The following is a 14428-nucleotide window of genomic DNA, read 5'->3' as shown; positions in this document are numbered from 1 at the left end:
AATCGCATGTATCGTCCCGGCTGTCATTTGCTACAATAACAACAAAAACTTCATCGCCGAAACCAAGCGTTGTGAGGTCAATTAGTATAACAGTTCACTTCAACGTACAACTCGAGCCTACGTACCCTGTTGTCCGGTTGAGGATGTAGGCGTATGCGAAGGTCCTGAGATACTGAGGGCTGCCCGCATCAGGTACAGTTCCGCAGAGGGCGCCGCTAATTCCGTCATTTGATGTCTTGGCTCCTCCGACAGCCTAGAAATCCGAAGAAACGGACCCTCAGTTTCCTGTAACTAACTGATTCGTAGCAACGGCATTCACTCGCCCACACGGCACCCTCTACTTGATTATTTGCCATTTTAGCTTGGTGTCCGCCCAAGACCTAAGTCGGTTTCCTTCTGACCCATTTCCGCCTTTCGTCGCTCTTCTGCCGGCAACCATGGCCACACTCCGCGCCCCGATGCTGCGCAACCTCCTCGGCCGCCAACTGCGGACGGTGCGCCCCGCCTACCAGCAGCGGCGCTGGGCGCAGGTCCATGACGTGTGGTTCCAAGACGCCCGGTTCCTGGCCACGTCGCAGATCTCGCGCAGCGTGACGGAGAAGTACAGGGAGAAGCTGGACCGCAAGGCCAAGGAGGAGGGGCTGCAGGACGTCGAGCAGCTCAAGGCCGCGTACGCCGACAAGATCCACGAGGTGCGCAAGAAGGACGGCGTCTCGATACCGGGCCTCGACGCCCTGCTCGCCGACGAGGCGGCGCCCCAACAACAACAGCCACGCCAACAACAGACACAGACCGAAACCGGCACGGCCAATGCCCCTCCCACGCCGCCACCTAGTCCGAAATCCTTGTCCTCGTCCTCGTCCTCGTCCTCCTCCAGCGGCGCCTCCATCAAAACCCTCTCCGAGATCCTCGACCTCGACAAGGCACGCGACCTGCCCCTCAAAGAACTAACCGCCATCTGGCGCCTCCGCCACGCCGCCCAGCCGACCTCGCTCTGCGCCGTGCTGCCCTCGCCCACGTACCGCGCCCTCGAGCACGCGGCGCGGCGGTACCCCAGCTTCGTCCTGCCCGTGCCGCGCGGCGCCGAGGTCGGCGCCGAGATGCACTTCCTGCAGTGGGTGTTCGACGCCCCCTCCCAGACCGCCACCGTCCTCTTCACCCAGCTCGCCGAGTACAAGGCCCGCGGCGAGTGGGCCCAGCCACACACCTCCGTCACCCACTACTGGGACGCCGACCTCGCCCGCGACCAGGGCGCCGTCCTCATGGCCGGCCACGTCGTCGAGGGCCGCGGCGCCACCATCGCCGACGCCCAGTGGCTCGTCATGCTCCTGCAGAAGTTCTATGGCGTCGAGGCCCTGCACGGCACCGGCGAGAAGCGGAAGCTGCTCGAGGCGTTCGCCCGCGGCGACGGGAACTTCAGTGTGGAAAAGCTACTGGAGGAGTCCGAGAAGTTGTAATGGAGCGGCAACATGGCATCGTTTGTATTATGTTGAGAGCGTTCGATGGTTGCAAGATTACCGCCAGTCTCGCCATCTGGCAGTTACGAATGTGGCTAAACCACATGTTTAAATGGGGGATGCTTTTCTCAAGGCATACACGAAGATCAGCCACTCAGCTGGTTGTATATAGATGTAGATTAAATGTTTGTGGGGGTGCAAAAGATGGTTCCTTTATTGGGATTATATAGCTACAGTCTCCCAAGAGATAGAGTGTATAACAGCATAACAAAACAATTGCGCACCCTAGAGCGGGTATTCACAACAAGTCCTCTCCTTACAGCTTGGGCCCTTCCGCTCGGTCTTCTTTCTTTGCCTGCTCCTTGAGCACTCTCCTCAAAATCTTCCCACTCGGGTTCTTGGGCACTTCATCGATGAACCTGATACCACCGCGGAGCTGCTTATGCGGCGCTACCTTACTAGCAACCCAGTCAATCAGCTCCTTGGCCTTCTCGTCAGTCCGCGGCACTCCCTCTTTCATAACAAGGTAAACACGCGGGACCTCCTCGGATCTCTCCCTGTCGAAAGCAGGAATGACGCAAGCATCAGCGATTTCGCTGTGTCCAAGGAGGATACCTTCCAGCTCTGCTGGTGCAACCTGAAAGCCCTCTGGTAAAGAAGAACGGGGTTAGCGGTTTCCTGCCGGTGAGGTGCTGGTATAGGTCACTAAACCTGAACTTACTGTACTTGATCAACTCCTTCAGTCGATCAGTGATGTAGAAGTTCCCCTTGGAATCAGAATGGCCAATGTCACCCGTTTTGAAGAAACCACACTCGCTGAACGTGTCCTTGGCCAGTTCGGGTCTGTTCAGGTAGCCCTGGAAGACGTTGGGTCCCCTCACCCAAATTTCGCCGTCCTACAGAGGGATACAGTTAGAAACTAACTCGCAGGAGCACCGGAACAAATTCAAAACTTACTTCACCAACTGATAACTCCTTCCCGTCAAGGTCGACTACTTTCGCCTCCATATTAGCCATCAAAGGACCAACTGAGCCCTTAAACTTGGCCCACTCCAGGACAGACTGCATATGGGTAACGGGCGCCGTTTCTGATAGGCCGTAGCCTTGTTTCGTGGGAATGGTCAGCCGTTCCCACACGGCATCCACTAGCTCCTTGGTCAGGGGTGCTGCTCCGGAGTTAAGCCATTTGAGGCTCGACAGGTCGTACCTGTCGACGATGGGATGCTTCGCAAAGCCGAGGATGATGGGTGGCGGGACATAAGCAAATGTGACTTGGTAGTCCTGTATCAATTTGCAGGCTTTCTCGAGTTCAAACTTTGGTAATGCAATGGCCTGGTAGCCATCCCAGACGGTGGCGTGCAGGATACACGTCAGTCCCTGCACTTGACTTAGCTTTTTGTGATAAACATGGTGGCCTGGAATTTCGATGTACTCACGTAGACGTGGTAGAAAGGCAGAACGGCCAGCTGCTTGTCTCCTTTCCCGTCCTGGCCGCCCATGCAATGCAACCCACTCCGCTTCTCGGCCGAAGAGAACTGAAGCACGTTGGCTACGATATTCGTGTGCGAAAGCATGACGCCCTTCGGAAGGCCAGTCGTGCCAGAACTGTAGACCAGGAAGGCAAGATCCTTCTTGGGATCGACGCGAGTTTGGTAGGATAAGTTCAGCAAGCTCGTGCTTTTCAGCTGGGTGAAATGCTGGTGTTTGCCGCTGGGATCCCTATCGTGGCCTATCAGGATGATACGGTCCTCGGGTATGCCTATCTGCTGAGCGGCCTCCAGCGCCGTGGGAAGCATGGCCAGCTGTGTGGCAATGCCCTTCACTTTGGAGTCCTTCATCTGGAATGCCAGTTCCTTGACGGTGTAGGTGGGATTGGCTGTTGAGCAGACACCGCCGGCCCAGAGTGTACCAAAGGCTACCGGGGCATAGTCGATGCTGTTTGGCGAAAATATGCCGAGCACGTCACCCTTCTTCCAGCTCCATTGCGACTTGAGGCCCTTGCCAAAGTTTAAGGCAGTGTTCTTGAGCTGGGTGAAGTTGTAGGCAGAGCCGGTCTCGCCATCGATGAAGAGTTCTGTCATGTTGTTGGTGGTGTCAGCTGGATTCCATGTCGAGCTCGGCTACCAGCGGGGTTATGGCCACTGCATGTTGCTATCACCTTTATCATCCTTCCATTCCTTCTCGTGCCTCTCAAACAAGAGTGTCCAGATGTCAACCTCGGGGATTGCCAAATCGGCATGACTGGATTTGAAGACCATAGTTGTTGATATTAGGTAAAGGTGCGTCGCTGACAGAGCCACCTTTTTCTTGCTCCTTGTTCCTTGATAGACCGGATATATATCTCTACTAGAACAGTCGTCCCCAGCGGATGAGCAAGGAAGGGAGCGCAGCTTGGGGTTTGCCAGAGGGAAAGAGAAGAAGATCAAAATAACAGGGAACCAGTTTATTCTTACACCGACAGCCCGAGGGACCTCGGGACAAATGGATACTTATTGTGCACTTACGTAGGCAGGGGTGGGTGAGGAAAAGGAAAAAAAAAGAGGTGAATGGCCTCCTTCCCCCGGCAGTTACTGCGCTGTTGGCTGATTGGCGACTGCTTCCTTACATACTTCCCAGGGCCGACTTTAGCTGCCCAAAGAGGGAAAGTTCGTCACAGCACTTACGCGTGCGCTGTTTATGCCATCGAGACGGGCTTTGGGGACTGCATTGTCCAACTAGCTAACTAAAACCCCATATATTCCGTACCTGTTCGCTGGGGCTTCCAAGGACGTGCCAATCAATAGTTCGGCTTTAAGAACCTCGTTGGCTGAGTGCGGGTGCGCAGGTGACCAAATCCTATCTCGGCTCCTTCCTCGCTCCTTTCGAGTATGGATGGCGTCGGTCTAGTTGTACCTAAAGCCCGACGAGTCTAATGTCGTCGCTTTGCAGTACAGACCTTGCTACACCTACATGCTCTATCTCCCCCTTCTACCTACATGTATTCTATACGCCCATATTCGAGTAATCATCTGTCTCTGTTTTGATATGATAAAAGCTACATATAAGTGTGTAAGTGATGCTGGATGGGATGCATGCTTTTCTTTTCTTTTTTCCCCCTGCCGGCTGCTGGACAAGAAACCCGCGAGGCAGCCCGCAACGTCATTTGCAGGCCAAGAGCCGCTAAAGCTGGGGAATCTAATTTCTTATTTACCCCAGATGGAGAATCTGTTTTTGAGTTAGTTGAAAGATCACTTTAGTCCCAGTCGGTCACAGCCAAGCAGCCAGCCAATGGGATATGCCAGAATGGACCGAATCGCCTAGTCGCGAGTCATGGCTTTCCCCCGTTGCTGGCCGAGCCCTTAGGTACTTGTAATACACATCGTCAAGTTTTCTACATAGCCAGAGCAGTCAAAAAGGTTCATGGTCTTGATTATCATTATGTCCAACTTGTCTGTCTATCCAAGTAAGCGCCTTGACGTATATGTACGATGTATGTATGTGCGTTCTCTCTGTGGGCAGGTTAAACCCAGGGTATATATTTGCTCCAGCCAGTGTCCCACCTAGCTCTTCTTTTCATAACCTCGTGTGGCCTTCATTACTCACTTGCTCTTACTCACTTGCTCGCCTATTTAGAAGTGTGTTCAGACGCCGAGTCGCTGCTCGACTGGTCCGCGTCCATCGCGTCCGGCTCAATCATCGTGGGTGTCCACGCCCCCACCGTTTCGCAGCCCTTGGGCACGCGACACTGGTCCCGCACGTTGCACGTCTTCCAAAGCACCTCGCGCACCTCGGAGAAGACCTGGTCGACGGCATCCATCGCCCAGATGACATCTAGATGCTCGTACTCCACAATCGTTTTCTGGTGCACAATCTGCACGTGCGGCTCGCGACCGCGCTCGAAGCGGCGGATCAGCTTGGAGCCGTCGACGAGATCGTCGTTGCCAGCCACCCACAGAGCCATCGGCGGGGCCTGTTCGTTATACCATGCCGTTGCGCCCTTCGGCTGGCGCTTATGGTGGTGTTCGTGCAGGTGCGAATGCGAACGCGAACGAGACCGAGAGGTGAAGCGGCTGCGTAGCCTCTGGAGGAGACCCGAGTCTTCCATCTCGGTGGGATTGGCCAGCGGCCCATCCGTCTCCGCGTCTTCACGCTCCTCGGCATGCAAGTCCTCCTTCGTCGACAAGATGCACTTGTGCTTCGCGAAGCACTCCCGTCCGAGCCACCATCGCATCGATTCTGCACTGACGTAGACAGGGGCAAACTGAAACATGCGGTTCTTCAAGGCTCGATCCCACCGGGTGTCCGCCCAGTCGAACAGAAACGAAAAGACCTTGTAACCCAGCCAGCCGTAGATGCGTGCAGGCACTACACCATGCATGGTCATCATCAAGGGGATAAATGCATGTATGCCGAATACCACGCGGAACATGGCGGGTGAGATGACCCTCATGAATTTGAAGTATGCCTTTCCGATCAGCGGACCAGCGTGAGTGGCTGGCGCCAGTGCGCAGAAGACGGAGATCTTCTCTCCCAGTTCCGGGCGCTGCTCTTTGGCGAGTGCAACAAACGTCTGCGTCGTGCCCTGAGAATGGCATATCAAACCGAGCTTCTCAAAACCCGTTTCATAGAGCACTCGCGAGGTCAGCGCCGCCAGGTCGAAGACTCCCATTTGGCGGATGTTCCAACACCACATGCGTGGGTCGGCGTACTCCAGGAGAACATGCTTCGGCTTGAAACCGCAGCGGTTGTTTCCCAGCCACACGTCGTAGCCCGACTTGCAGAGATAAAAAGCCAGCGAGTCTTCGTCGTTGACACAATACGCACCCGAGCTCTGCATGAGCCCGTGCAGCAGAAGGACAGGAAACTTGCGCTTCTGCCCTGGGGTCTCTGGTCTCTTCTTGGTCTCCCCGGTGAACAGGTTGGGTCCACGGAAGGTTCTCTCCTTCTCGTCTAGTTTCGTGTGTTCTTTCGGGTCGTAAATATGCCAAAGGTCTATTATGAAGCCATCCTCGGTTTGAACCTGAAACTCTTCCATGTCTAAACCGACCCGTCGCGCATAATAGCCAACATCGCAGACTATAGGGTCGGGGCCGCCTTCGGTGGGCACAAAACCGTCGTTCGCTACAGGCGCTTCTTTGTCGGGACTGATCTTATCTTGAGTCTTTCTGCGCTTCCACGCTCGGTCCATTTCTTGCCTCGCTTTCTTTCTTCGCATTTCTTCTTCGTAGAAGGGTCGTCGCGCATCGGGGTTTCGGAGCGTCAATCGCATCCAGGTCCGGTAGAACAACGGGGGTATACTGGTGAAGAGGGCACCCAGTACGACTACCCCCAGAAATCCGGTGCTGAGGAAGAACGAGGAGACCCGGAAGGTCATGCATTGCACCTCTCGAAACACTGATGATGGGCCGTATAGTGGCAAAGGCGGGAATAGCGGGTTCGTATGCGATGGAGGCATAGTCCTCTGAAGAGAACCATCGTTTGCTTTTTGCATAGAGGCGCTGTTGGCCTGCGCCTCCGACTCCACCTCAGTTGGGCCAGTAGCATCCCTGCCTTGGTCTGCACTGTCGTGGGTGGCTCGTTCTATAGATTTGATGTCGTCTGTCGAATGGTTGCTGTCCAAGCCGTCCCTGAGCTCGTTCAACTTGAAGGCCTCTTGAAGTGGTGGTCCTGGGAGTCGGTTTCCGTCGGCGGTGACAACCACGGCATCTTGGGGTGTGATAAACTGGGCATTGACAGCAATGTTCTCCGGGTGTTCAGCATTGTGAGGTTGGAGCGACAGCTTCTCGGCTTGGTGTCTAAACTGAATAGCAGCCTGGACCTGGTCAGCCCCTGCTGGCTGCGAGCCGCCGGCTTGCATATTCTCGGCGGAGGCCTTCATGACGGGCCGGCCGCTTTCGCTGCTGTCCCGTACAGTCTATGTATTATGCAGTATCTAGCGTTGTCTCGGTCGATTGGCACAGCGGGAGGTGGGATGAAGAAAAGGGAAGTATATATAAACAAAGCGTCGGAGAGATCGACAGCGGGTGCGGGAACGGGAACCTTATTCTAGATGGGTTAAGGTAGGGGACAGGAGGAAATCTTAAGAGAATGGGACGGCCACTGCATAGGGTCCAGAGTCCAGACCTTCAGACCGCTTTATATCAACCCCTTGACTCGTGGGGGGGGACCATAGCCCGATAGTCAGATGTTGGCGGGCGAAGAGAGGAAAAAAACCAAAAACCAAAACCAAGGATACAGGTCTTGTGCGTTTATGCGCTTATGAAAAGGGACTTGGACTCGGCTCCAGACGTGTGTGCATCCTCCCGTAGACTCCAATGTAATCGAGCAATGGATTGAAGGATTCCTCAGGTTCTTATTGTTGTCCAGGTCCCAGGTTACATACAACAGAGGTTCGAGTCCCTAGTCCTAGGCCGAAAAGGAGATGAGAGACAATTTTAAATCTGCGACTGTCGACTTGGAAGTTTCAGTGGATCAAAACAAGATCCTGTGTCCTGCGTCCTGTGCCAAGAACCGCCTCCAGAAGGCGTTATGCACCGGCCCTTGACGTCACATCTGCTACTGGCACGGCACTTCTGAAGGCCTCATCCATGTCCAGCTGATAGTCACAGAGTCATAGGCAATCTACTGCTGTCAGCTCGATGTTTGAAGTGGGAGAGAGGCCTTGATTGTTGCGACATGGAGGGTTTGCGATCCTCCCCTCTGGTATCCATGCGTACGGCCACACTGCCTGCATGCCTAAGTAGGTACGCACTATGAAATAGGAGGAGCATTCCCCTGGATTTCCACAGTCACGTACTAATGAATAACACATAAGTCTAGCAGCCGTAGCGAGAGGGGGGCGACCTGTCTGGCCAGTACTACTAGGCTCGTAGGCTTCTGGGCTTCTGGGCTTCTGGGCTTCTGACCACTGCTGTCCATCCCGGGGGGCTGGCCCACTCTGGCAACGGATCACAAACACTGGCTCTGGTGGTATGCCATTTGCCATGTGCTTCCGCTCACGGGCTTATGCTGTGCACCATTTGACCATGTAGGAACGTTGACAACGCTCCTGACGAACCAGTTTCACCATCTTAATAAACACCAACAGATGAAATAACTACATCTTACTCGGAGAAGAAGATAACGTCTAGCTGTTACCTTTCTAGAGTATGCTTGAGTGGCTACATACCGATGTACTTGCTCGTAATATACTTCTCATTCCAAGCAAACAGGAGGAATCTATCAATTGATGGGTTTTCGTACTAGCTCTGGTTAGTCCCACACTTTTGCCAGAAGCACTTCTGGCGGCCAGTCAGTTCAACGGTGCGGGCGAAAGGGGCCTCAAAAGAAAATGGGGGTTTGCACACATGTACGGCTCTCCAACACAGGTGACAAGGGAGGGCAAGCAGATAAGTTACACCGAATAACAATATCGCGAAAGCCTAGGCGTGGTTGAGCGCAGAGTACACGAACTCCGTATCGTATACACAAGTATACCATTTGAGTAAAAACCAAAGACATTCCTAGGGAGACAGGAACCACTTGATACCACCGACTCTCTCCACCCCGGCCTTGTACCTGGATGTGCCTGGCTAGCCTGGAAGACGGCGTTTTTACCCAAAGTTGCTGAATTATGCCTTCTATCAGGTCGCAATTGCAGGCGATCGATCACAGAATCTAGTCGGTGGATGGATACACTGCAACGGACGACTCTGGTTCGACACCTGGAGAACGTAAGACTAAGGCACGACACGTCGGGGCATGCACAGCTTCGTTGTCTTCGGGCCTGCTGAAAGGGCCGGAGGAGCGCCTCGACGACAACGACGATGTTCCTCAGGTGTCGTCGGGCCGTTGGAATTACGGTGTAGAGCATGAGTAAGGTTAGATGGGATTCTGGGAGCGGCCCAGAGAAAACCCATGGGCGTGTTCGCACAGACGGCTTTTCTCTTCCAGGGGACGGTTGAGCCGCCTGGCAGTCGGTGACCGCCTAGGAGCTGAACCGACAGGCCCCACTAGAAGCTCAGAGGCCACCGCCCCCGGCCTCCCTGACCAGAACAGAACCTGACCATGTGCTGCCAGTGCCTCGGCCAAAACTTACCTTGGGCAGGAAGGAATGCCGAGCGGGCCAGTGGGAGATAGTCGCGATAGTAACGTGTGGAAGCTCGACAACATTTGATTCTGCCTATACTGCCGCGCAACTCGACCGCGCGCAACTTCGCACAGTAAACTAATGCATCACGAGTAATCCCAATCCCAATCCCAATCCTCTACATTGACAGGCCCTAGTCGTCCTCTTTCCCCATGACTTCGGGCTCTCCCATTGACCGTGGCGAAACTGTTTCGGCGATAAACTGAGGCCGCGTCGTCGACCGGCGTTCGACAATCATGACCGCAAACGACCACCCGCTCGCTCTCTCAAAAAAGCGACGGAGGAGAAGAAGGCAGGATAAGCCCTCCATAGCTGCGAGGCTGGTGCTGGATGAGCAAGTCAAGGGCGATGTTGGTATAGTGTCGGACGACCTCTTCGCAGACTTGTTCCCCCATTTGCTTGATGGTTAGTGAACTTCCCGATACGAACGGGGGACCTAGTAGACACTCTTTACCATGGATTTAGTCTAATGTGGTGTCAATGCAACAGAGCAGAACAGTGAGCAGAACCCGAGTCAAGATCCCGACATACAGCATCTGGCCATCGCACCATGGTCGCCGAACGCAACTCCCGCGGAGACGAATTGGACCATCGTACCCGTCCTGAAGTCCAATGATCTGGCGCATTCTACGATCCAGTTCGCCCCTTCCTCTCTTGCCCTGCAAAATTTCGCCACCGCCCTTCAACAGATAGCCCCGTCGAAACTGTCCAGCCATAGTAGACATGGTATCGAGGTGTTGGTCCTAGATGTGCTTGCATTGGAACTGGATGCCGTGTTTGTTAGTCTCGAGGGTGGCTTGGCCAGGCGCTTGGAGAACGGAGAGGGCACATTCTTTAGGGAGCACTCTGCTGCAAGAGGAAGAGAGTCGGCACCCGAGAAGCCAGGAGAGCATCTTGCAACTGCACTTCGCGCGGGATTGAGTACGCTGAGAGTTGTCCACAATGGCGACCTGTTCCCTCTGCCACTGCCGCCCCATCCTGTCACCCATGTCCCCTCGACGCCCGGAAAGGTCATGCTATGCGAGCCAGTTGCGCAAGGTGTATTGGGCCCGGACACGAAAATCATCTTGACCCGTGGTCATACCTCCAAGCAAGACCGAGATTCCTCCACCTCTTCACGAGCCCTTGATGGAAATGCGCAGGATGATGGGGATGACACTGGCAATGACCAGTTTTATTCGGCGGCTGAAGATGGCGAGAGGACCGGCATCGCCACAGAAGCAGCAGATTCCATTACAGAAACGGAAACCGACGGGACTGATGTCGAAAATGAAGACGAGTTGTCGGATGACTCGATGGACGACATTATCTCTCTACAAGCGCCTACTCTGCCCACCACGGCTGCCAGCGGTGTGTCGACTATGCAACCAGGAACTCCCATGACCATAGGCCGCGGAAGAAAGACGAATGGCATCCATACACCTGGGTCGGTGTTCTCTAGTTTCACTGCAACTACAGCGCGACCAGATCGTCCAAAGGGACGTCTTTTTAAGACGCATGGCCTTGTCAAGGAAATTCCTTCGGATCTGCTCCATCCCAAGCCAGGAAGCGATGACGATGAAGAAGCGCGTGTATACGTGGACATCAATTCCCTCACGAGGATCGGTTGCTTCTCTGGAGACTGGGTTCGTATTGAAGCGTGTGAGGAGCCTCCGGCAAATGGACTGGGCCTCTTTGGCTTAGGCAGCTTAGTGCAAAATGATTCGGCAGAGGCAACGTGGCGGCCAGCCAAGATTTATGGCCTCCCAGAGGGCTATTCGCGTCGACCCATGACAAGGATACCTACCTCGAAACACGACCATGGTGGCCGAAGGCATTCCTTCTTTGATTCTCAAGTACCACAACCTGCCAGTCCTGGCGCCTATCTCTCGCCTATATTGGTGGCAAACTTGGATAGTACGCCCTATGTAAGACTCTCACCCCTTAAGCGGTGGGCGTACCCCCGAGACCGGGCCAAGCGAAGATTACCGGCTCATCACGCCCACCCTACGCCCGAGAAGTGACGCTTCAGCAAATACGTACCCCACTGTCATCTGAGCGAGCATTGCAATCAGTTATTCTGAGTGGCCTGAAAGATCACTTTGCGCGACGCACAAGAGTTGTCAAAACGGGCGACCTCATAGCTATTCCCATAGACACTCAGCTGGGACGGACCCTCCAGGATGCACCAGGGATTGGCGATGGTACAAGCGTCGACGATTTGCTCAGCCTAACAGCCTCAGACAAGACCGGATCAGCTAGCTCAAAACCCGATGGTGTTGCATGGCTTCGTGTTGGCCATATAGCACGGCAAAAGCTGGAGAATGGCGAGGAGGAGGACGAAGAAGACCTATGGGGTGGCATTGCCTGTATCGACACGTCTACAACACAGATTGCCCAATCTGGCGCTGTCACTAGCTCCATTCCGGGCACGAAAGAGAGCAGTTGGCGGCATTATCTGGGCTTAGAAGAGACCCCCAACCCCGGGTCAAGTCCCACCGCGTTGACATTGCCAGAACAGACGAAGCGCTTCGTTCCTCCTCTCAGGAGAAGGTTGCGTGAGCTCATAGCAGCTGCGACTAGTAAGCGGGCAATTCACCTCAAGATGCCCCCAATTGCAATTCTGCTCTTGTCGACGCAGCGGGGTATTGGAAAAGCAACTCTAGCGACGGATGCTTGTTCGGACATTGGGCTACATACGTTCTGCATCGATGCGTACGACATCCTCAATGAGGGAGGCAGCGGTGGAGGCGACGTGAAGACCGAAGGATTCCTGAAAGCACGAGCTGATCGTGCCATGAGTTGTGGTCCGGCCCACTGTGCTTTGCTCATCCGCCACCTCGAAGCGCTCACTGCTGACCGCATGGTGACGGCAATGAAGGAAATCCTCTCTGAAGCTCGAGTCCTTATTGCAACCACCACGGACGTTGACAAGATCCCAGATGGTGTTCGAGGTCTGTTTACTCATGAAATGGAAATGGGTGCCCCTGACGAAGGTGAGCGTGAAGGTATCCTGCGGAGCATTATCGACCGTCAGGGCATACCTTTGGCACCAGAGTTCGAGCTTGGTGGTGTTGCTATCAAGACCGCCGCATTGGTCGCCGGTGATTTGGTTGATGTAGTTGGGCGGGCTCTTGTCGCGCGCGAAGCCCGGCTTGAATCTCTAACTAAACGTGCTCATAAGGGTGAGCACGCTTTGTCAGTCCGAGATATACAAGTAGCAGGTGGATCATCTGCGCGGTGCCTAACCAAGGCCGATTTCGACATCGCGGTGGATGCGGCGCGCAAGAACTTCGCCGATGCGATAGGGGCTCCGAAGATCCCCAACGTCACATGGGACGATGTCGGTGGTTTGAATAACGTCAAGGATGCAGTTCAGGAGACCATCCAGTTACCTCTGGAACGGCCCGAACTCTTCGCCAAGGGAATGAAGAAGCGCTCTGGTATTCTGTTCTATGGACCTCCTGGCACGGGCAAAACCCTGCTCGCCAAAGCCATCGCTACGGAGTATAGCTTGAACTTCTTCAGCGTCAAGGGCCCGGAACTGCTGAACATGTACATCGGAGAGTCCGAGGCAAACGTTCGCCGCGTATTCCAACGCGCTCGGGATGCCCGTCCTTGTGTGGTGTTCTTTGACGAACTTGATTCCGTCGCGCCCAAGCGCGGTAATCAAGGCGACAGTGGTGGAGTCATGGACAGAATCGTATCCCAGTTGCTCGCCGAGCTGGATGGCATGTCGGGCGGCGATGATGGTGGAGGTGGTGTATTCGTTATCGGCGCAACGAACCGTCCCGATCTGCTCGACCAAGCCCTGCTGCGCCCCGGGCGGTTCGACAAGATGCTCTACCTCGGCGTTTCCGATACTCACGACAAGCAACTGACCATTATGGAAGCGCTCACGAGGAAGTCAGTATTATCTACTCTACCTCACATTGTTGAATTTGCTTTACAAAGATACGAAGAGAGGAATGCTAACATGACGATCCAACCAAATAGGTTCACGCTGCACCCGTCCGTCTCCCTCTCCGCGGTCGCGGAGAAGCTGCCCTTCACCTACACGGGCGCCGACTTCTACGCGCTCTGCAGCGACGCCATGCTCAAGGCGGTGACGCGGCAGGCCTCGTCCGTCGACGCCAAGATCCGCGCCCTCAACGCGGACCCGGCCACCAAGCACCCCATCTCGACGGCCAACTACTTTGACCACCACGCCACGCCCGAGGACATCGCCGTCATGGTCACGGAGCAGGACTTCCTCGACGCCGACCGCGAGCTCATCCCCAGTGTCAGCGCCGGCGAGCTGCAGCACTATGAGAGGGTCCGGGCCACGTTTGAAGGCGTCCGCGACAAACAGCAGCAGCAGCAGCAGCAGCAAGGCCAAGAAGACGTGCCTACCCCGACGGCCGCGCATACGGGCGAGAAGCAGTTCCCGCTGCGGGCCAAGTCCAGCGGCAGCAGTATCAAGAGCAAAGGGAGATCCGTTGCCAGTTCGGGCAAGGGTAAAGGTAAAGCTGTTGCGGGCGCGGGCGACGGGGACGACGGAGATGATGGTTACGAAAGTTATGATAGTGGGACGGGGCCGGCCAACGGAGGAGCCGGCAATAGCAACGCCTCCATCCGGTCCAAAGGCTCCATTAGGTCCAAGGGGTCCAACAGATCTAACCGGTCTAACAGATCCAAGGGAAAGGGCAAGGCTGTCGCCAAGTTCCAGGAGGGGAGAGCCAGCGACGATGATGGCTTGTACTAAGATTAGTATGATATATATATATATATATATATATGTACGAGAATAACTTCTCTGCAAGGAGAAGTGTTTCGGCAAGGAGAAGTGTTTCGGCAAGGAGAAGTGTTTCGTGGGCTATTATTATTACTCGAAAATGTAGTATAG

General features: G+C 54.9%; 4 protein-coding genes across 4 annotated transcripts; 2 read left to right on the top strand and 2 right to left on the bottom strand.

The window, feature by feature from the left end:
• Positions 1-437: 437 nt before the first annotated feature.
• PG986_007939 (ATP11 protein) lies at positions 438-1457 on the top strand (the record flags this gene model as incomplete). The annotated part of the gene is made up of 1 exon (XM_066844161.1): positions 438-1457. The coding sequence occupies one exon, from the start codon at positions 438-440 to the stop codon at positions 1455-1457; it is 1020 nt and encodes a 339-aa protein (XP_066700273.1).
• Positions 1458-1773: 316 nt separating this feature from the next.
• Positions 1774-3715, bottom strand: PG986_007938 (uncharacterized protein; the record flags this gene model as incomplete). The annotated part of the gene is made up of 5 exons (XM_066844160.1): positions 1774-2105; positions 2179-2353; positions 2415-2834; positions 2894-3555; positions 3616-3715. The coding sequence occupies 5 exons, from the start codon at positions 3713-3715 to the stop codon at positions 1774-1776; spliced, it is 1689 nt and encodes a 562-aa protein (XP_066700272.1).
• A 1346-nt stretch (positions 3716-5061) lies between these two features.
• On the bottom strand, positions 5062-7314 carry PG986_007937 (uncharacterized protein; the record flags this gene model as incomplete). Its single annotated transcript, XM_066844159.1, has 1 exon — positions 5062-7314. One exon carries the CDS (start codon positions 7312-7314, stop codon positions 5062-5064), a length of 2253 nt encoding a protein of 750 aa, XP_066700271.1.
• A 2486-nt stretch (positions 7315-9800) lies between these two features.
• PG986_007936 (P-loop containing nucleoside triphosphate hydrolase protein) lies at positions 9801-14287 on the top strand (the record flags this gene model as incomplete). Its single annotated transcript, XM_066844158.1, has 3 exons — positions 9801-9969; positions 10054-11415; positions 11493-14287. The coding sequence occupies 3 exons, from the start codon at positions 9801-9803 to the stop codon at positions 14285-14287; spliced, it is 4326 nt and encodes a 1441-aa protein (XP_066700270.1).
• Positions 14288-14428: the final 141 nt, after the last annotated feature.

Source organism: Apiospora aurea, assembly GCF_038362705.1.
Source record: "Apiospora aurea strain CBS 24483 chromosome Unknown utg000005l_segment0_segment0, whole genome shotgun sequence".
Lineage (NCBI taxonomy): Eukaryota > Fungi > Ascomycota > Sordariomycetes > Amphisphaeriales > Apiosporaceae > Apiospora > Apiospora aurea.
Note: the sequence above shows the minus strand (reverse complement) of the source record. Positions and strands in the feature narration are given on the sequence as shown.